Source organism: Xenopus tropicalis, chromosome 2, assembly GCF_000004195.4.
Source record: "Xenopus tropicalis strain Nigerian chromosome 2, UCB_Xtro_10.0, whole genome shotgun sequence".
Taxonomy (NCBI): domain Eukaryota; kingdom Metazoa; phylum Chordata; class Amphibia; order Anura; family Pipidae; genus Xenopus; species Xenopus tropicalis.
The window spans coordinates 120,825,872-120,850,253 of record NC_030678.2 but is presented as its reverse complement, the minus strand read 5'-3'; the positions used below and the strand labels follow the sequence as shown (position 1 = coordinate 120,850,253).

At 36.4% G+C, this 24,382-nt stretch overlaps 1 protein-coding gene across 2 annotated transcripts in view; it reads left to right on the top strand.

Annotated features, from left to right (window-relative positions):
- Positions 1–23,733, top strand: part of clybl (citrate lyase beta like) — a 178,864-nt gene extending 155,131 nt beyond the window's left edge. For both annotated transcript variants that reach the window (XM_004911819.4, XM_031897047.1), the window contains exons 7-8: positions 4,606–4,730; positions 23,488–23,733. In XM_004911819.4, coding sequence (XP_004911876.2) covers positions 4,606–4,730; positions 23,488–23,595 — 233 coding nt within the window. In that variant the 3' untranslated portion in view covers positions 23,596–23,733. The remainder of the gene's footprint in view (positions 1–4,605; positions 4,731–23,487) is intronic.
- Positions 23,734–24,382: the final 649 nt, after the last annotated feature.

Here is a 24,382-nt window from a genome sequence, read left to right as displayed (position 1 = left end):
CTTTATCTTCTATAAATTAACAATTGACCGTGCACCCTAAGTTGGGAAGAGGACTGAGTGCGGACTTCACTTTGAATATGTATATACATGTAAAGCAACATTACATGGCTTATTTATAAATGGTAGGTAAAACACTAACTGCAAACATAAATGCAGAATCACAGCTATTAAAATGACAAACACAATATATTTATGTCTTGGTAAAGGGCTCTCTATGTGTGCTTTGTCTGTTGGCACTCAATGTTGTTCTGGTTCAATCACATGAATCTGGGGGCAGTATAGATGTGTGTCATGTCCCATTTGCGTGCTGGCCTTTCCCTCACAGGGCCAGTCTTTGTGCCTACAGAATTATCTGAGAGCAAGGGGAATATAATTATAAATAATTATGGGAAATAATGTCTCCTATTGGGAAAATGTGTGACAAGTTGTTCTGACCGTTATAATATCTTGTGAATATGTAGGAATATGTGCAATTTTGACATCCTATAGGCCTGTGCTATCCTACTGGCAGCCAATGGCCCACCTTGTGTGGCCCCCTATCTGTCTGGCTGCTGTGACCTTTGTGTAAGCTTTAAATGGTATCAGTACTGAAATTAACCGGCCCCTGCATTGTTTACACCTCAGATTCAGACTGCAAGCCTCTGCATTATTCATACCTGTATGCCCCTACATTGTTCATACCTGTAAGACCTCCCTGCCATATTCTGCCTTCCCTATGTTGCCTGTGTGTGCCATACTCTGCCTGCCCTACCCTACCTGCCCATGCCATACTCTACCTGCCCTATGCTGTCTGTGTATGCAATACTCTGCCTGCCCTTCTTTACCCTTTCTGTGTGTCATACTCTGCCTGCCCTACCCTGCCTGTGTGTGCCATATTCTACCTGCCCTATGCTGTCTGTGTGTGCCTTCTATGCTGCCTGTGGGAGGTGAACCTGGTGAGGGTCTGCTCTGGGAGTTTTTTAGCATTTAGAAATAGCCGTTGGGGGTCCTTAAGGGGTTTAATTATGTGGGGATGGCTGTACTATTCACTTCTTTCACATATGAGTTGATGAATGATATCCCTGCATTGACCCAACCATTTTTTTTTTTTTTTTGCTGCACTTCCACCACTAATATCGGTATGGTCTTATTTGTCCTACATATTAGTGAGCTACACATTATTGGCAGGCTCCAAATACAGTTAAATTCTTCATTGGTTTTAGAAATGCATCTAGAATTGTCTGCTTATATATGTGTAATTTATATACATTAGGAAGCAAGGGGAAACCTAAATAAAACCTTTACTAGTCCCTAAGGAAATGCAGTTCTTACTGTAGCTTAGTGATTTTCTGTCCATAACGGTTAATGATCCTTTTGACCAGATCAAACAGGTCCAAGTAGGTGGTTTTAAGCAAGATGAAAACCTATGAACATCATCAGTACATACTGAGTGTCATTGGCTGACTTGGAAATGACAGGGGCCACACATTTACCTTCAGTTTTATTATTTAGCTTTGTGGTCAGCTGACAAGATTAGTTTACTCTAGCCACCCACATTTGCCCTAGTATTTGAGCAGTGACACCTGGAGTTACTTGTAGCCAACTAGTTGTCACAGCTACAAAATACCAGAAAATACCCTGCCATAGCCAATACTGAGAACTGTCTCTGCTAAAATAAAGTATCTCCTTGTGTCATTGCCCTTAGATGTAGGCATGTGATAAGATCTGATATTAAGGAAGATAGAAATATTGCTGAACTCTGTGTATCATCTCATTCATTAATCCTGTAATAAATAACACTTTCTAAAATACTTCTGTTGCAACAATTAGGGGCATATTTATCAGCATTTGAGTTTGTTTTTTTACGATCCACAAAGAGCGCAAAAGTAAAAACGCATATAACCTGGAAAATATACTTTAGAAACTCAAATAGTCTGTATTCAAAACCCTCAAACAGTCACCAGAAAAAAAAGTCAAGTAAAAGCTGACGAGGTTCAAAAGAATTCAATGGGAATTTTCTCTGACAACTTTATTAATTCATACTTATTAATTCATGTTTTTTAGGTGACTCTCAATGGCGTGGGACTTTTGTTTTTGCATTCGTTTTAATGTTTTTTGGGGGTTTTCGTGCCACATGAGTGTTTTTTTCCTGACCTTGAAAATTAGTAAATTGGCCTCTAAGGGTTAATAAAACTAGCTATCTATTAGAAAGCTCGAAAAAAAGCTTTTCATGTCTTGCAATGCATGTCATGCACTGTAATGTGCAAAGCTGTGAATATATATTGCACTGGGTGTATACATGTGATAAGGGGGACAGAGATGTCTCCCTCCTGAGCTGCACTTATTTCAAATGACACAGGTTTTCCCCCACCACTGCTTTAATAAATGGACCTGTTGGTGCACAGTAGTATTTCACAAATCCAAGATTATCATTTTTCAACGCCTTGCTTTCAAATAGCAATTCTGAAGTGATTGACTAAACATATGATAACAAATTGGTCAAGGTGTATTATATCATTTGGGGGAAATGATGTGCTCCAAATGTAGGTAGTTTTATTTTCGTAAACAAAAGTGTGCTTCCCTTCAAAATCAATTTTACAGGTTCAAATAAATATCTTGCAGAGGGAAGAGGCTGAAAGTTCAGGAAAATGGCACTTGCTTGCACTATTTAGCTCTGTGAATTTTATCCATTACTAGAATGCTGATCTTGAGTTTCATGCAGTCACACCTTGTTTTGTTATAGAGTTAGACCCTACCACGAAGAGCTGGCATTATGCACTGTAATCCCTCTGTAGCTGACAAATTGACCTAAAATGATATGTCAAGTGGTGATGGATACCTAAGCAGATAGTATAGTGTCAGGGTCTTTACAGCTTATTCAGCTTTTGTTTAAAACAAAAAAACTTCAAAGCTTTAGCATTTTTCACAATACTGCGATTCTTTTATTGGAACTAGCATGCTGCTTTATATTAGTTATAATGGTATACTAATCACATCTTCTTTACAGAATTATTTTTGTCAGTTTTCTTTAAAAATCTAAGGGAGCAAGTGCCATTGTATTTATACATTTCAAAATATTATCCATTAAAAATAAAATATGGTAACAATACCATGAAAAGTAAATAATATGTCATTTAATGTAAACCAGCCATGTTTTTTACTTTACATCTTCAGTACTTCAAATTGAAATAAATTCACTGGTTGTGCACTAAACAATATTTGAATTATCTGCCAAGATATCAAATTCCAATTTAAGAATGAAGTAAATATAAATAGAGATAAACTGAACTTCATTGTAGGGGAAAATCAACATGTATGTTGCAGTGATTATTCAAAAAGACTGATACATCTCTAGATGTTGGAAAGCTCAAATCTGTTTTTTTTTCTTTTTAAATCTTCTCTAGGACAAGTTTGCATTAGCAAAAAAATAATGTTAGGAACCCAAACCCATTAAATTAAGCAAAAATGGAGCAGTTAGGAATGTTATCCAGGAAGAAGGTTACTAGAACTTGACTAAGACTGTAGATGTGTTTCATTATACTAAACATGCTAAATGATGAAAAAACACTGCTATATCTCAATTCTTTCAAAATGGTACAAAACTGAAAAGGTACATAGACGTGTCATGCCTTTATCATGACACGAGGAAATCTTCATATGCTAAACAATGGATTCGTTGGACCTCATTGCTATGAACAGTTGGATAGCTCAAAGGGTAAATGTAAGAAAATAAACAATAATATAAAGATCATCTGCAAAAAACATTTTTCATTAGGTTTGTGCAGCACTTTTAAAATAAATTTTGTGAAATGTCTACTGATATTTAGAGGAAAAAAACCATATATGTGTATATGGAAAAGGAAGCTTTTTGAAAGAGTAGAGAGAAAGAAAATGTAAATTGTGCACTGTTGAGTAGGAAAATAAATCAAAGGTGTTTTCTTCTTTTATTTTTTCACATAAACTAATTGAAAACATTTGTATGAATTATTTTACAGTGTATAAGATAAAAAAGAAATCCTACTACAACAGACATAGTGCTCAGATATATTGTTATGGACCGATCAGATTTATTCGGACATTAAGTTCGCTGGTTATCACGACAATATTTTTCGCTACAATTGTTAATAGCATTAATAATGAACAGGCTGTATCGTTTGACTGCATGTTGTGTTTTTATTACGTTGTGTTCTCATCTAAATAGACTCCAATAATGTTCTTTCACTCCCCGGCTTCACATTTAACCTATTTAATAGCATAGGGTCCTGGATCCCTTCTGCTACTGAAGGGGTTTATTCCAACCATCAACCCCTTTCTGCCAGCTAGACAATAAAGCAAAAATGGGGCTCTCTTTTTGTTTGCTTTAAAACAGAACTGATTATTTGTATTCTTTTAAACTGCTCTGAATTGAGTCAAGGCTGCATTTATCCTTCCATGCAGCGTGAGCACACGGAAAGGATTCATGCTGCTCTGGAGTACCAGGGATAAAAAAAGAAAGCTATTACAGTAATTATTTGTTATTATTTAATGTGTAGTCCGGGAGGCATTCTCCATCTTTGAATGTTTGACACATTTCATGCGAACATCTGTTGTTGATTCATGTTTCTGGTGTTATTAATCTTCTTGTAGGTAAGCAGGTGATTCACCCGAGTCAGGTTCCTATTGTCCAGGAGCAGTTTACTCCGAGCGCTGACAAAATAAAATGGGCCCACGAATTGATTTCTGCTTTTCAAGAGCACCAGAGATTAGGAAAGGTAAAAATAAATATTAGTCTACTGTGTCATCATTTCCTTCTCATAAAATGCTACATGCTGTATGCTGTTTTATATTCATTGCCAACTTTTCTACAATATATATTCGCACAGTATCCCCTCACTGCAGTTATTTAAATTAGATCATTTATCTGTCTTCTCTTTATAATTTTTTTCCTTCCAATTAAACCAATTTTTATTTCCCATACATGTCTGTTAATCGCTTACAACTGAATTTATCTATCTCCATTTTCCTGTGTGTCTCTGTAACAATATGCACCCCTCCTGTTATTCCTCTGCATTCGTCTTTCTCTTGGAGCCTTCCCACACATTTGCAGTAAATATAACATGTAAATTTATATTTGTGGCTTACTTCTTGAACAGAAGGCATGCTGTTAACCTGTACTATTCTACACCGAAATCAGTAGCATATTCATCTTGCAAAATTGAAATCAAGTCAAACTGAAAAAAAGCACTTGATATTGTTAGATATATTAATCCTGTGTTATGCCGGTTCATGATTCAGTGGCCATATAATTCTTTTTAATTGTGATTATTAAGAAGTAGCTCTATTTGGAACAGCGATTTGAAGACCAGAGAGTTGGAGACACAAGAAAGCAAATTAACAGTGGAATATGGTTGTTGCTAATTTAGTGCATCATTGAGTCTCATGTTTCCTGCACTGTGGGTTTCTGCTATGTAAATATTGCAGTGGTAATGTACAATCTGTCTCCACATTGTGCCAGTAATACTTAAATTAGGTGTCGCCTGAAGGAAGGTTCTGATGCCAGTTGTAGCATTGTCAGTTAATTATCTCTTACTTTATTTAAAATAATCCAGTTTACACGTTTTAAAAATAAGGATTTTTTTGTAATCTTTATGTTAGAGTTTACTGTATCTCAAACCTCGAATCATTAAATAGAAATTACTCTGAAATGTGGATCATCACGCTGTGTACAGTAATTAGTTACATATGGGGCCTCATTTGCAAAGCAAGTATACTCAACAGAACATCTAGTCATTCCCACTAACAATCTTGTTTGGCAAAAAGTGGAATAAAAAATAAAAATGTTTTCAAATTTGTAATTTAATTAAATGGAAATCACAATGCATGCTACATATATAATTTGCTTTGTACAATATATTATCCTTTTCCCTCATGAGAACACGCTTCTGCATGCATTCTGGTTTTGTTGGCTGCCTGCAGAATCCTCATCAGATACAAGGAACACAGAAATGTTATGGATACAAATTTAAATTGGAGGAAATGCTGGGCTGGTGAGATTCCAAATAGCTTTGTACTTGAGTCTCAGAATGAATAGCACTAAAACAACAACATAACCTGTCATTCGTACAACTGTAGACTAGAACTTCAAAAGTGGATATTTCAGTATGATAAATACATGTTTTATTTAAGGTGACCACACTGCCAAATTTTCTTGACATCTGACCAGTCAAGTACATATTTAAACCATCTGCACAAATGCTTTCCTAAATTGTATAGATGTCAGGGCAAGCAGGGTGGAAGTGTGATGTTTCTCCCTTCCATATTGGTCATTGCTAATTACCCGCACCAATGGTAGGCATTAGCAACCTCAATTTTCTGTCCAGATAGACCGTCTGTGATCCAGTGGTGATACATTGCGCTAACAGTTGCTGCTATTGACACTTCGCTTTCAGCAAGTCTATAGCCGCATCTGTCAGTGCTGCTGTGGGCTCTGCTCTTGTAGATTATAATGGATAATATACCCCCTACTAAAATGTAATAGGATATTAAAAATCTCCATGTTCCATGAAGTAACTTATTCAGTGCTGCAATTGTATCTGTGCATTGTGGATTGACTAAAAGTGAGAAATAATGCTTTTATATATAACAATGTCATATATCCTTATAGAATAATCTCCTAGACTGAAATCAAATTTTTTATTGAATAACTGGATGAATGATGGTATGTGCTAGTTATTGTCCTCTTGTTATACACCAAGGAAACTATGGGTTATGACTCCAGATTAACATTTAATCCAGTTTGTGAATTTCCACTATTGCCTGTTTCCAAAATGTTGGTGTTAAATACAGGAATCCTTTAGTGCACTTAGCACTGTGCTTTGGCCCTATAGTAGAGCACATGGGTTTGGTACAAGAATTTTGCATTTAGCAGTCTAAAGGCCCATACAGCTCTTGTACTTGTGCATTAACCTTTGTAAACAAGCCCTAATATATATTTGTATATACTCCTGGGGATTCGAATTTTTCTAGAAAAACAACTAATTGTAGCTGCCTGGTGTAAAAACACAAGAACTATACATGCTCTGTCCACTGTTGAAGATGAATATTGTAGAGTCTACATGTGTATTAATAGATGCCACTACCCTGAAAGTATCCTAGTGGATATTTATTCCTAGTAGATATTTATTAGGCTGATAAATTTAACTTGCGTTAAATAATTGGTATGACAACATACAGCACGTTTGTTATATGATCAACTATGGGTTTACTATCATATTTAAATAAGGGAGTTATATCCATGGATGTCCAAGTGGATTGCTTTGGCATGTTTTCTTAGACAGGGGTGGGTCCTTACATTCATGTTTCATTTGATTAAGGAAAGAGTGGTGTGGACATTGTCTATGTTTTGGCAAATTATTGTACCAATGTTGCAGGAATGAATGATACAAAACTCACCTTACAGCAACATTTCTTAAAGAGGAATACATTTCTTTTAAAAAAGCCATTATTTATTCTCATTTAATCTGTTTAGTTTTGCATTTTTTACATCTTGCTTTTAACAACCCACTGAAACAGGAAAAAAGGCAGCAAAATGAGAATTATTGACAGTTATTATAAAAGTAAAGTAGTAGCAGTTTAGATAAATTACTATTTATAAGCCTAAACAGTCCTGTGTAAACATAAATATTTTAGATGTGTCAAAATATTATCTAATGTTGGGGCTTTGCTTGACAAAATATTCTTGTAGATGCTGTGAATAAGTAGATAAGTAGAGTAAATGTATTATATTACCTCTTTTAGCTGATAAAATGTTGTTTGACAAATAGTCTTTTACGCCTAAGAACTAAAAAACACATTTCATATTTTCTTAAAGGCAGCTCTCCAGAATGTTTCATCCTGCTGAAATATAAGGACATGAAAATGAGTAATAAAATAGTTTTTAAAGGCGCAATATAATTAGGCTCAACCTTATTACAAAATGATTGTCTTTACAATTGAGGCATTTGCCATTATAAACATGTGGTCTATTTACTTGGCATTTTAGGATGAGAAAGATAGGGAGAATATCGAGCAAATCCTATTTGCTTTATATAGAAATGGAAATACATCTGCCAAATGTTTTTTTCTCTTATTTTTTATTATTTCTTTTACTTTATTTTTATGGCAGGTAACTTTTTAACATTGAGATCATTTTTTAGAATATTCCTTATGAATGAAAAGAAAAATGAAAAATGCAAAGTTCTAATAAATGACACATAGAAAAGAAAGGTAACTCCTTATAGATCATGTTTTGGGGAATATTTTTCTGGCTAAGTGTCCATTAAAGTATTTCTACTCATTGAGCAGATTTATAATTCTTGTTTTTTCTAGTCTTAATAGTTTAAACAGAGTGTTAATGTATAAATATTCTTCATTTTGAATGTATCGTATTTAATCGTCCTGTATATGGTTTTTTTGAATTAATTTGTAATGAAAAGAAACACAAGAAAGCAGTTACATAAATTTTATTTATAGATTTTTTTTATATTGATTCAATCTGAAATGATAGGTTAATGCATGACTAGTGATGAATGAATCTGTCCCGTTTCGTGTCGCCGGAAATTCTGAGAAACTGCAGAAAGTTTCACAAAACAGCATACATTTTGAATGCGCAACTTTTTTACCGCACGTTTTTTTTTTTTACGTGACCACAACTTTTTTATGCTACCATGACCTTTTTGACGCAATCACAAGTTTTTCTTGTGTCACAGGGAATTTTTGCGGCAGTTTCACCAAAAAATTTGCCAGAGGAGAAATGCAGAATTTTGCTGCAAATGTTTATCCAGCAACAAAATTCCGCTCATCACAATGCATGACAACTATTTATTGACTAATATGTGATTTATTTTATTTGTTTTGCACTTTATTTGTTTTTGGTGTAGGTATCCCATTTTCCCCCTTCCAGCTTATTCACTAAGCTTATTCACTAAGTGGGAGATTACAACTTCTGAAGTGGTGCCAGCAATAGAGTTGTTATCTGGACCTGACTGCCCTCCTGCTTATATATTGAGTGTTATTTGCTTTGTAAATGTTAATTCGCCCTTCCCCTTAATATTACAAAGAAAGAAACCTCAGATCACATTCAAAATTATGTTCTGGAGAATGGCATTATGAGCAGTAATCAGCATGGCTTTATGAAGGACAGGTCATGTCAGACAAACCTGATTGCTTTTTATGATGAGGTTAGTAAGAAGCTGGACAGTGGCAGGGCAGTAGATATAATCTATTTGGATTTTGCCAAAGCATTTGATACAGTGCCCTATAAACTACTGCTTTCTAAACTAAGGTATATTGGTCTTAGTAATGTTGTTTGTACATTGATAGGAATCTGGCTTTACTTAGTTATTGCAAATAATGTATCAGTGTTTGCAGATGACACAAAGCTTTGCAGCCCAATTCATTTTTATCCAAGATGTGGTATCCTTGCAGCAGGATCTTGACAAACTGGCCATCTGGGAGGCTAAGTGGCAAATGAGATATAATGTCCATAAATGTAAGGTCATGCACCTGGAATGTAAAAATATGCAAGCCACTTATACGGGACTGCACTATGAAGAGAGAGTGATCTATATATAAGGAGTCATATAATAATCTCTCTAATGCTTTATTTACCAGTAGATGCTTCCAGCAGACACAAGGGCCAACCCCCCTTTATTAATAAATAAAACTGAGCTATTGTAAACAGAAAGAACACTGGGCAGTTAAATATTGTGGAAAGGATGGAATACTGCATCCAGGCTGCCTACTTATATCTGCCTTGGTCCTACATGCAGGCAGTTTATAAGCAGCCCAAACATACCTTTTTTCAACTGACTGGATACAGGATACAGTTTTACGCTTATTAAAGAGGCAGATAAACTGAAAATAGTGTTAAAACAATGTATTTAGTAGTTAAAAAAAAAAGAAAAGTAAACCAGTGAGATTTAGCACAGGTAACTGCCTGCCCCCCCACCGTTGTGCCCTAGGCAGGTGCCTCTTCTGCCTACCCCTAGTTCTGGCTCTGATAACACAACTGTTAAAATATTCTGATTCTGTGCCCAAAAGTATCAAAACATTCTGCTGGCACCTGCTTATGTAAATGTGTTACAGGGTAGTTGGTTGCTATTTGCCCCCAACTCCTTCCATTCCACTACCTGCCTCCACACAGGGTCTTGTGCCCAGAGGGGACTCCACTAAATGGCAAACACAATCTGTTTCATGCACAGGTACTAGAAACCTAAAAATGCTTGGGAAATAGTTAGTATTTAGGCACAGCATATTATTAATAGGACAAATAACAGTAATTGTCTTAAAAGTTTATAAACATTTACTAAACACCTTGCAATTATAAGATTTTGTTTACAGTTTGTATCTTCTGCTGTTTATTAATGTTATTGGCAACACCCTGCCTGCAGTCCAAGCCTACAGTATCTTTATCATTTTTGGGGCAAGAGCAATTCATTTGTGTAAAGCAAATTCCAGCTGACTGTCAAATTACTGTTTCTATGGTGCTCTTAACTAAAATTAGCTAACATTAAAAATAAGCAGTTTGTCCCAAAATGTAATTTTGTAAATTTAAGTAAAAAAAAAAATTAGTATTCATTGGTAATGAAGTTGAAGAATACTAAATTACTTTTTTTTACTCAAATGTATTTAATACATATAAAATATATTTATGCTTGTGTAAAAAACATAAATGAGCTTCTGACTATAGTGTGCTCTACAGGTTTGGCATCGAGCTGTCAGTGGACACAATCACACTTTTGTGGCAATAGCCTCCTATGTATGTACGGACGGGTGGATGCCTTGCCTGTCAGTGCCTCTAAGCTGATCTACATACTTACCACAGCAGAGAGCACGCCTTGTATGACACAGTTTCAAGACTCCCTCGTGTAAAAATTAGATGTTGTACGACAACAACCTTCTTCTTAGTGATCCATATTCTGTAGACTCTTGTTGAATGTTAATCACTTCACCTTGATGCAAACATTCAACAGAGAGGTCTCCCTTGGATAGAGTTAAATACTTTATGGGCTACAGCCTTCGGAGCCATCTCTTGCCTGCAGCTTCAGATATCAATTCCCTCTATATACCCCTTGGGCCTGGATGATTGTAACTGTATATCTACTACAATTGCTAGTTATGCAACTACAGTCTCTCAGTGCTTAAAGGAACAGTAACACCAAAAAATGAAAGTGTATAAAAGTAACTAAAATATAATGTGCTGCTGCCCTGCACTGGTAAAAGTTGTGTGTTTACTTCAGAAAGTCTACTATAATTTATATAAATAAGCTGCTGTGTAGCCATGGAGGCAGCCATTCAAAGGAGAAAAGGCACAGGCACATAGCAGATAACAGATAAAACACTATTGTATTCTACAGAACTTATCTGTTATCTGCTATGTAACCTGTGCCTTTTCTCCTTTTTTCCAGCTTGAATGGCTGCCCCCGTGGCTACACAGCAGCTTATTATATAAATTATAGTAGTGTTACTGTAGCAAACACACCAGTTTTACCAGTGCAGGGCAACAGTGCATTATATTTTTATTACTTTAAACCTCTTTCATTTTTTGGTGTTACTGTTCCTTTAAGCCCATGCTGCATATCTATTACTAGTTTGTAAACCAGAAGGATCACTGATATACAGTGGTGCTTGAAAGGTTGTTGTAAACCCTTTTAAATTTTCAATATTTCTGCAGAAAAATGTGACCTCTTTTTCACAAGTCCTAAAACAACATAATGAGAAGCCAATTAAACAAATTTGTCAATAAAATTATGTCTGTTCATTTATTTATGATTCAAAGTTACATATTTGTGTGTGGCAAAAGAACCTCTAGGATTCTCATTTCATTAAAGGGGACATTGGAGTCAGGCGTTTGAATCAATGGGATTATATTCAGGTGTGAGAGTGGAAGGCCCTGCCTTATTTAACTTCACTACAATGGTCTCATCTTAATAACACAGGTTTGTGAAAGTGTGTAATAGACTAAACAAAGCAGAATTGTGATGATGTCCAAAAAAAACAGTTATTAATGCTCACCTAGGTTATAAACCTATTTCTAAAAATTTTGGATTCTACCACTCCACTGACAAGCTGGTCATGTACAAATGAAGGCAATTTAACCCCATTGTTACCCTTCCCAGGGGCGGTGGACCTACAAAAATGACACCAAGAGAACGGCATGTAACACTCTGGGGGATCTCAAAGAAGCCCAGCAAAACATCTGATGAACTAAAGGCCTCTCTGAACAACAATTATTTGCATGGCAAGAATGCAAGGAGAAAGCCACTACTATCCAAAAAGAATTGATATTTTTGGCTTAAATGAAAAGCATTTGACAAAAGGCAAGGACTACATTCCAGCATAAGAACCTTATACCAACTGTGAAACATGGGGGTGACAGTATCATGGTTTGGCCCTACTTTGCTGCCTCAGGACAAGAGCTTTGAATTCTGAATTGTACCAGCAAATTCTGCTGGCATATCAGTTATTGTACCCAGAGGTTTACATACTCTTATTACTCACAAATATCACCTTGGATCATATTCCTCAGTAAATAAATGAACAAGCATTATGTTTTGACACATTAGTTAAATTGGCTTCTAATTATCCAGTTTTAGGACATTTTAGGTCAAATGTATGCAGAAATATTACATTCACTTAAAGGGTTCACAAAATGTCAAGTATCTTTGTAATTTCCAAATGTGTCCTGTGTCTAAACTCCTGTTTCCACACTGGGTGCCATCTCTATCCCCCTAGACTGCATCATGGTAGTGCTTAAGTGGCATGTTGCCATGATTGCCCGTGTTGTCTTGGTGTTGTCGTTTAGGCCTTCTATTATTATACTCTTTCTGAATTCAGACTAATTTTTTTTTTATTACATGAAATTGTTTTTTTAAGTTGTCATAGTGTGTCATGGGGCTTTTATTCAGTATTAGACATTACTATACTGCTTGGCTAAATGTTTCTGCAATTTCAGCAGGCTTTTTGTTAATAATGAGCCTTAATAAGTTAAGATTCATGTAATATTTATCTAATATTGAATCCCATTTATTCATTAAACTTATTGCATCTCCTGACTTCCTATCAATACATAGTGCTCTTGGTATAATCTTAGTACAGGTATAGGACCCATTATCCAGAATGCTTGGGACCAAGGGCATTCCGGATAAGGGATCTTTCCGTAATTTGGATCTTCACACCTTAAGTCTACTAAAAAATCAATAAAACATTAATTATACCCAATAGGAATCTTTTGCATCCAATAAGGATTATTTCTATCTTAGTTTGGATCAATTACAAGGTACTGTTTTATTTCTACATAGAAAAAGGAAATCAGTTTTAAAATTCTGAATTATTTGATTAAAATGGAGTCTATGGGAGACGGGCTTTCTGTAATTCGGAGCTTTCTGGATAACGGGTTTCCGGATAAGGGGTCCGATACCTGTATTCTTAGTCTGCAGATATGTTTTATCATACCAACTTGGCTCCTCTCATTTCTTTTCAATCCTAAATAATATTTTTATAGTAAAAAATGACTCTAAAATATAGATGTAAACCAAAACAACCAAATTTTTTTTTTTTTTTTTAAAAAGTGCTTTAACACCAGTGTTCTATTTTCCATATATCATATTGGTGAACAAATAATTGAGGTGTCACAGGGATAAAGTGTCTGATAGGGAGAATCCAGGGCAATTCAGGAGAGGGTAACACTTTACTCCCTTTTGGGGAGATTGCCTCCCTCGATACCATACACTTGTTTTCCCAAATACACCCAATTTGTCAGTGATCATTACATAGATTACCCTTTAAGATTTAAAATATAGGATTGCCTCATGAAAAGCAGAAATTATATAATATAGTGCAGACATATTTATAAAAGATGAATGAAAATGGACACCCAGCTGTGGGGCTACTTACAAGACATAATTTGGGTACTCTATACAATTTCTCTTAAAACTACAAGATAGCACTACATGTTTCTTATTTTTATTTCAGGCTTGCTCAGGAGTAAAATTATTTAACAACCAATGATGCCATCTTTATTAAAGCCACGCTCCATGTGTATTGCCCAAAAGTGACATTATCATTTACCCTTCTTTAGAACAGTGTTGTATGTTGCTTTCTGCATTTGCAATTGCACTACTGTATGCAGCATATTACGTATTGGGTACTTATACCAACCCAAACATGCTCATTAGTGCAGACACCTCACTATAAAAACCGGGCTTTACACTGGCACATCACTGAGCGTCTGCAATATTCAACATTCTACAAACACAGCTTAATAGAAATCGCTATTTCTTACAAAACAGAAAAACTTAAAAAAATATGTGTGTGTGTCCCTAATTAGATTCTCTACTAAAACACAGAATTTCCTATTGGCTGAAATAAGCTTAATATTAAAGCCATTAGGTTCATCATCATTTAATTATGTATTGCCAGGAAGTTACACAGCGCTTTATTTATAACAAATGGGGTCTTGCCATAATTTAACAAACAAGGGTTATGAATAAATATAGAACCAGAGGGCCATGCTCACATGAGCATACAATCTAAAGATTGCAAATGTTTCCATTTAAAGTCCAGTAAGTGTCTCTGTCTCAGTTTAACCTGTAACCCCAGAAAATCATGTGTTATGCGATACTACCAAGATGTGTGATTCATTTTTTTTCTTTTCCATTGAATTTTTTAGTATATTGTAGACATGTTCTGATATTCTATGATGTACTGCGCCACTGTCTTCCATGTGTAAAATGTATTGCAGGAATAAATAAGTACTTACACCACACTGTGTACAAATTAGGGCATTTAATGAAACAACCTGCTTGTGGGTTTGGCCAGCTTACATTGGAGTTGGTTTGTTCCTTGTGGATCTTGGGGCCCTTGCAGATTCAATAACTGCTACACAAAATTGTGATCGTGGGCAGGATTTAAAAGATGCTTTTAGAAATTATAAAAGATACAGGCTTATATTTTGTTTTGTCTTTTAATTATTTGTCAATTAGAGATCCCCAGGCTTAAGTTGGCCATCTGAACTGCTCACAATGTATTTGGGTCACTGTGAGTTTGAGCAACTTAAGATTTGAGGGAATAGTTTTTTATAGCCAAATTCTGTAGTAGCTACTGTGTACACCTGCGCATTCCCAGCAGGATACTTGTCCATTGCTAAGAAAGCATTTTGGATAAATGGCTTAATGCCTGGATGTGGAGTTCTTTTTGTCTTTTACCAAGACGTACACAGTTTAATTTGAAAAAAAACCCTAGTTTTGCTGTATGTATGTAATCCAGAGATCCATTACAAAAGCAAGCTAAATGAATGTCAGGGTTTTTTTTTTTTTTAGAATTTATTTATATTTTTCTAAATATTGATTTTCCTATCATAGTCAATGTTGGTTCTGATTTACATGTACATTGTGGAGAATGCGTTTAGTTTTGCATTATACCTGGATATAATGAGCTCTGAATATCAGGCAGGGCCAGTCATGCAATAATGCAGAAACATGATTGCCTTACGTGCAATAATATAGCAGAAATCTTTGCAAAACATTGTTCTATACTACTATTAATATCCAAATATATTGTTATGTTGATGTTATTCAAGACATGCAATAACTCTATCCGGCCATAAATGTATGAGCAAAACATGACAGCATGGCATAGGTTTGCTTCTGGCAACAAAGATGTTAATTTATCCGGGGTGATATTTTACCTCCCGCTTCTCCAGGCTTTGGTTTTGTGACAGTTCTGGATCTCAGCCAGCTTCGGTTTAGTGGTTGTCATTGACAACAACTTGCTGGATCTGGATTTTTTTTTTTTTTTTTCTTTCTTTTTTTAATTCCCTCTACCCCATATTCTACAAAATATTCCTGATCTGAAAACCGACAATCGCTTTTAATTCATAGAAGTTGTTGAATCACTGTAGATCACCTGCCCACGTTTTGTTTAATTTTTCCTTCACCCCCAACTGACACCAATTGCTTTCAGATATATTTAGCAGTGAATACACTTTGAAAATGAATAAAATGCTCTGCTTCCGTGTAATAATGGCAGAAAATGTACCTTCTACTTTGACAAGCACAATTAAGAAGATTTTGAATACTTAAAGCCTGCTCACTAACTGGTTTCTGTAATGGGAGGAGAAAAGGAAAGAAGCAGATCAAAGACAGTTATCGCAAGCAAACATATGCTTCCCGGCATCTCCATCCTTAAATGTGATCACCAGGAGGAAAGCTTGTTATGGAGAACCCTCAGTGCATGAATTTTCTCCTAGAGCGTAGTCTGAGTTCAATTTTAGGCCATTGATATATGCTAAATAAGTGGGGGAAACTGGGCATGTACTTGTCACAAGCGCCAAGATTCAACAAAATTTGTCACCTTGGCACCTTATTAAGAAATGTCCACTTGTTCATGTTTTAAATAAAATATTTGCAGTATGGTGCAAAGTTAATTTTGATTCACGGGAACATTTTATTTGTATTTTTTTAGAAAAACATGCAGTGTTGTGTATATATGTGCGTGTGTGTTTGTAATACAATATATATTTACTTACACACAAGCAAGGCTTGTGGTACAAAGAAGGAGCACAATGAGTATTTATAAATATTTTGATATACGTGTGTATATAGATATATAGAGTCTGACTGTAACGTAACCTACTGGCATTAAAGGCTCTAACACATGGGCATTCCACCACACACAACACATGGAGCCCATTCTTCTCTGTGTTGCCAGTGCCCACATCACCATACTGAAACGCCAAACACAGGTCAGATTTTGCATGTTGCTTCTTTCCTGAGTGCAGCAGTTCCACCCATGCAGTAAAACACATAAAGAAGCCATAGGAAGTATAAGAACAAATAAAAAGCTGAATCTGGTTTTATTTTCTTGGTTTTTCTATTAACTGAACTGACTGTTGAGAAAGGGGCTTTGCTGGTCCCCCTTTAAGAAATAATGACATACCCCTCTCCATTGGCTTCAATTAGAACATTGGAACCAAATTATAAAAATTTAACTCCTGGGAAAAAATAGTCTACTGAAATTTAAAAAGACTTAAACAGAACATCTGAAAAGAACTACCGGTATCTCTGGAAAAGTTCACAAATATTTACAACTAAAAGGCTGTTTGCATTCCCTGCCCTCTTAATATGTTTGAGACTTTTATGTCTTTTTAAATTTGATACCAAGAAAGGTCTTGTCATATGTTATTCTCCTCTACTAGAGGCAACCAGGGTCGGACTGGGGGGTGAAGGGCCCACCGGGGCTCCCGCCCCAGGGGCCCTGCAGGTGCCCCCGTCGGCTGCGTCCCCTAAATCTCCCCCCCTCCGGGGCCACCCTAACCCCCCCACAGCGCCCCCCACCCGACGTCCTCCCCCGAGCGCGCGTAATTTAACGCAGTTGGGCAGAGGGAGCGCAGCAAGGGTCGGGTGTGGGCCGCCGGGGCCTACCGGCCCAGTCCGACCCTGGAGGCAACTCCTTTTTGTAAAATTCCTGCAATAGAGATAGGGGAACAATTTCTGAAGAAAAAACTCTGTAATGAAGATTGGTTACATGCTGTCTCCAAGACACTATCTAAATGTATTACGCGTCAAAAAAACTTTTACAAGCTGTTAGATAACTTTAATGGTGTTAAGTACCAATTATCTAAAATGTTTCTTGGTATGTCACCACTATGTCGGAGAGAATGTGGAAAAGGAGGAGCTGCACATATGGTGGCCCTGTGCCATAATCAAATCATACTGGTCTACAATAATAAAACATCTTTCTGACGTCCCCCAGAAAGTGTGGCAGAACCTTACTACTAAACATTTTATCTGGCTTTAAGGAACAAACCACTTAAAATGATTGCATTTCATATTATAACAGTAAACTTGCATTAGCTGGAGTACTATGGAAACACCAACAGATACCAACTCGTTCACAGGTTTTACAGGAAGCATCAAAGAGCTCAGCACTTCCATCAGAATGAAACAGAAAAAGAAATTTACTCAAAGCATGTGAGGTCTGGAATATTAATTCTTGACTAAATAATAGATGTTAAATGTTGTATATTGGGATACTCCATTTTATTTTATTCAATTGTATTTATTTTCTTTGTTTTCCTCTGCTTCTGTTGTATCTATTTTATTGGCCATTGTCTACATTACAATATGCATCAAGGTTATTCTTGTTGAAAACTATTATAAAAAAAAGTTAAAAAAAGAGGTCTAAGGCTAAGAGGACATTTTGTTTTCTGCACACTGACAAATCAGAAGGCTACTATAATCAATATCAGAAGTATTCTATGGGAAGCAAAGGTGACACAGGTTTTTCCTCCAACAACATTACATTAATGGTAGCACGATAGAAACTTTGGATGCTTTGTGACCAATGCTGGAGGTTATTAAGGGGCACATTTGTACTACGTATATATAAATCTTAAAGGTGAAGGAAAGGCATTTTGGCATTTTAATGCCAATAGATTAGCCAAATTAGTGCTTCCTAGAATGCTATATTTATTCAACAGAAAGCTTTACCATACCTGAAGCTCCCTCTGTTTGCTTAAGATAGCAGCTGCCATTTTAGCTTGGTCTCAGTAGCTTCCTGCTGCAGCTCTAGCCATTATAGCTCAGATCACACATTCTGATGGGAGGGGGAATGAATTTTTATGAATTCTTATGGGAGAAGGGAGAGAGGAGATAGCTGCACAGACTCTGGCCCCAGGAATGAAGAATTTTTCTGAGAGAGGAAGTCAGATACCCGAACAACATGTTTACAAAAAAGGAGACAAGAAATCCTGTGTTTCTTTTAATAGAGGACTGTGAGTGCTTATGGCTGTATTTACATAGACCTTTCTGATAAAGCTTACTTAGTTTTTACCTTTCCTTCTCATTTAAACACATGAAAGCCCAGGCAAGGGTGTTGTGTTGACACTAAACATTAAAAACACACACCCCCATTAAATTTTTATATTGGCCAGTAAAATAAAAATGTAGTGGGGCTTTTGTAAACTCTATTTTGAAGACACTAACAGGTCTTTAAAATCCAGACATTATCAGTTGAGGTACAGCACTGATGGGCTGCGGACACTTTGTTGGTTAAGACGTATTGCTAGAGTTGCAGGGGAAGAATTTTTATCATCTACAATATAATTAATAAATGGATTGGAAAGTACTGGGCCAAGAAGCGATCTCTAAATTATATGAGAGTGTAGTCAGAAATGAGCCATTGTTTAGTATTAGTGGTGGCCTATAAAGATGAACATCAAATGCAGACACAGAAATGGGGTCTGTTATCCATAAACCCATTATTCAGAAATCACCTAAATTTTGCATTGCCATTTCCCATTATATTATTTTTAATTAAATAAGAATTATTCTTCTGTGATTGATTTGTACCTTGTAATTAAGTTGGATAAATCTGTTTTGGTGGAAAAAAAACTTTTCATTAAATGTTTTATTAGCCTAGAGGTATTCTGGAAAATTCAAAGTCTAAAGCATTATGGGTAGTACATCCCCTGGGATCAATAGACCCCAACCTTATGACCAATACTAAACTCTGGCTGATATAAAAATGGACATATAGCATCATTAAGGATTAAAGCATGCTGTTGGAATTTACTGGGCTTTAAATAGTGTCCAATCACAGCAGCCAAACTCTGTATTTAAATGTATTTAAATGTATTTCTGAATGTATGCTAGATTGAACTATTATGTCAGGCACAGTTTGGGCACAGTAGCCATACATACTGTATGTTTATATGGGCTGGCAAATATACCTACCTTCTCAGTTGCATCAGTCATTTCAATCTGCCGTGGATGTATATATACTGTACAGTACTGTGTGGCTGGAGATTATGAGAGTTGAAGCTTGTAGCTATCCTTACCTTAGTGCTTGTAAAAGTATTACAGTAAGAAGATGACACTGCGCAGGAATGTTAATCACTGTATATATTATTGTTAATGTGTAAATCTCCTGAGTGAGACATAATCATTTGTGGCTGCCTTTCTTTGATGTTTTGCAGAGTACATTTGCTTTCCATGCTAGCATGACAGACATACTTATACATAAGCCCACCATATCCCTCTCTGATTAACCCTGTATTTACCCAATACCCTACCTATATCTTGTTCTTTATATCTTTGTCATCCTCTTTTCCCATTATGCATACATATCCATCCATTAAGATGCATGTTCATCCGCCCCTACCTGATATGGCACATGACATTTTTGGCTACTTCTTTATGCCTCCTCCCCATCATTCCCAGAGCCAATCATTTCCAGAGCTGGTCTCTGGCTCAAGACAGCATCACCATATGTTCTGTATCTATCTGTGTCCCTTTCATTGTACGGCGAGAGAAGTTTTATGGACCTGCAGCGACACACATAGACAGGAAAATAATATTAGAGTTTTTCTTAAAGAAGAATGTTACTGCTATAATTTAACTAATATTGTATTAGTATTAGTATTATACAACTAATGTTGTATTATATTCTTTTGACTTTTAGCTTTACTTTATATTGTAACAGTATCAGTTCTAGTACAAATGATCTGCATCTTATCTATGTTGGTTAAGACGTAAAGCATAATATAAAACATAACATATACTGTACATAAGAATAAGATTTCTATGAATAAGAATCAGTGGTTCCAGACAAAACTGTGGGACAGTTGATGTTTATGCTTATATATTGAATAATGTACCTCTTATTGTAAAATATAAGGATATTATAAGTCACCAAGTAGTTCCATGACCATATAAAAGCACGAGTCCTTTCATACAGGTCATGGAACTCCAAGGTGACTATTATCCTTATATTTTACAAAAAGGGCACCTTATTATAATACACAAGTTTCAGGGAGACATATAACAAATTACATTACTAAGCACCATTAATTTAGATATAATTTACAGGATATTTATGGCTCCTATATATATATGTACCGGTATATTTATATATATATGTGTGTGTTTTAGTTATGTGTAGTAAAGAAAATATCAAAGTTCTAAGGTAGCAACCCATTGCAATAAGGTTTGCTTGTATTAGTTTGACTTGCACTAGACCAGTAAATGTTTATTGACTAATAATAGTTCATATAGGCTGCAGCATTTTGCGCTGAAATCACCAGAAAGACACCAAACAACCAAACAGTGAAGATTTCTGCACAACTGTGCATTCTAACGTATTAGCCACAATTTTATCAGACAAAATTAGAGAGCTAGAGTTATTTGCATGTACGGAGGCCTGGTGGGATGAAACAAGTAAGTTTGCTGTGAATTTCACCCTTTTTAGGAGGGACAGAGGGATTAAGGAAGGGGAGGTTGAAGCCCTAATGATAGAATTTCAGATGGACTTATGGTGACTAAGAAAATTATCATTGGTGTATTCTAATGGGATAGGCAAGTCTTACAAATCTAACAGGTCTGAAAATATGCTTAATGGCAACTTTTTCAGGTAGCACAGGAACCTACTAGGAAAGATGCTCTTTTGGAACTGGTAATTAATTAATTAGAAACAGTGATCAGAACCAGGTCTACTTTAAGATTATGTTGCAGAGACAATTGTTAAAGGAGAAGAAAGGCTAAGTCACTTGGGGGCACCCCCAAGTGACTTGAATCGCTTACCTTGTACCCCGGGCTCGTTCCCCTGTAAGGAGAAACCGCACCAGCCCGGGGTATCTGCGAGCGTCTCCTTTTCCTTGTTCACGCGGGGGAACAAGGTAAGTGATTATAGTCGCTTGGGGTGCCTAACTTTTTGGCACCCCCAAGTGACTTAGCCTTTCCTTGTCCTTTAAAGGGAATAACTAAATTTTAGATGTGCAAACTTTGGCAGTATAAGGGCATCTCTGCAATTTATCAGCAGGGAAAGGCTTTCCACTGGGTTAAATATCTGTCAAAATATTCCCCTTGTTAGAAAGAAAAGACATATGGTTTAATAGGAATGAGTATTAGGGTTAGTAAGAAAAAATGGCATTCAAGTTAGCTGGGATAGCTAAGACTTTTATTAAATACAAAGAGGTCACTAAAGCATACAAAATAGCTAAAATAGAAAATAAATAAGAGTATTGCTGTGAGGAGTGAATTCAATCCTAAATTATTTTTTAAAAATGTAAATAATACAGAAGCAAGAAAGGTGGGACCATTAGTATCAGAGGATGATAAATTGGTTTATGAGAACAGGGAAAAAGCAGAGACTGTTATTTTCTTGTCTGTCTACACAACTGAGAAACCAGTTAATGAAGGCTTCCTTTTTAATAGGCGCAAATGGATTTGTAGCGAACTTCGCCATTGTTGTGCGCGACAAAAAATGACATTTCGACACAAATTGTAGCCGTTTTGCACATTTTTTGCCATTTTCTTCAGCGTAGCAAAACAGGACAGATTCGCTCGTCACTAATAAATACTAGTTTTTCGTGAATAACACACTGTGGAACCAAATGGATGATGTTGTGATTGCTGTTTCTATTGATGCCTTTAAGAGTTGCTTGGATGGCTTCCTTGGCATGCATAATATCCAAGGCTACTGTGATCCTAAGATCGACAGTTAGTTTAGTATCGTTATGTGTATATATATTTTTTTATATATGTGAGCATATAAATAGGTCTAGTATATGTACATATGTATGTATATAAAATATGCACTGGGGTCATATGATGGGTTGAATTTGATGGAATATTGTCTAATTTTTTCAACCCAAATTAACTAGGTAACTATGAATACATAGGGGCCTATTTATTAAAGTACGACAGGTACGAATTACAAAAAATTTGTATTTGTTCGTACTGTGCGCATTTTCTGCTACTTTTTCATATTTTGCGCAATTCTTTTGTACCTTGCGACAAAATCGTATTGTTGCGCCGAGTACGAAAGTTTCGGATTCAAGCTTCGGTATCGTGACTTTCCTTGGGCCAGGTTGGAGCTGCAGAGTGCCATTGAGCCCTATGGGAGACTTTCCTTGGGCCAGGTTGGAGCTGCAGAGTGCCATTGAGCCCTATGGGAGACTTTCCTTGGGCCAGGTTGGAGCTGCAGAGTGCCATTGAGTCCTATGGGAGGCTCCCAAAATCATGTACAAAAGGATCAAAGTCAGAAAGGTTCTCCTGCCGTTTACGATTGTTCGGATATGAACATTTTGTGACTTTCGGATCGCTAATACGATATTATCGTGACTAATGCGATTTTTTCTTAAGCATTTATGTAATATTTGCTATCATGAGAATTTATCGTATTTAATCCAAATTTTTCCCAATTCGGGATTCGAACTCGTACTTTGATGAATACACCCCATACTGTCTGTACTGCCACAGGCTGATAAGGGCTTATGGACAAATGTTTTGTGGTTTCTTTCTGTAGCTTGGGGAGAGGGGGAAGAAGAACGTGTCTCTCCCTTCATTAGAATATAAGATAGTATTACTTTAAGGCGATGACACCATTTAGCAGTTTGATCACCTCATAAGTTATTGTCAATGTGTAAAGCTTTTTGAGAAAGATATAACAAACCCTGATTTGTGACTGCCTTTCTTTGATGTTTTGCAGGGTGCATTCACTTTCCATGGCAGCATGATAGACATGCCCTTGCTTAAGCAGGCCCAGAACATTGTTACGCTTGCCAGAGCCATCATGAAGGAATCATCTGCTAAATAAAGCTCCTGCCAGGTGGTCCCAGACTGCACAATGCAAAGAGAAAAAACAGCACAAACAGCAAACTCCAAGCCACCAAGTGGAGCATCCTGTTGGTATATAAACACATTTACAATAAATGGCCAGTCCTGTGTTTAACTTTTTTGCCTCTAGTGGGTTTGCTTTCCTTTCTATTGAGCGCCACTCTCCCAGAGCACTGTCAACTCCAGCCTGGACACACAGTGGTGCAGTTTATGGCCCATGCTGTGTGCAACCCAGTGCCTCAGATCCTGGTATATTTGCATAACACCGGTACTCCAGCTTGTCTGTTCCATGTTGTTGAATAAAGCAAGCTGTTGTACTGAAGTTAACCCAGCTTGTAGAAAGGGTAAATAAACATAACAAGCCACCATTGTCCCCAGTTCTAACACTCTTTGCTGAGTGGGGTGTGACTGCAGAGGATCAGGTTTAGCCACAGGAGCACTTCAATAAGTGTTAACGTGCAGTTGCTAGAGGTTTCTCTTGCTAAGTAAAACTTGGTAGTGGTAGTAATTAAACCCAATAGGATTGTTTTGGCTCCAATAAGGATTAATATATCTTCGTTGGGATCAAGTACAAGGTACTGTTTTATTATTACAAAGAAAAAGGGAATTTTTAAAAATGTGAATTATTTGATTAAAATGGAGTCTATGGGAGATTGACTTTCCGTAATTCGGAGCTTTCTGGATAATGGGTTGCTAGATAAGGGGTCCAATACCTGTATAATATAAAAATCCACCAACCATTTTGAGCATCTTGCATATCTATTTTG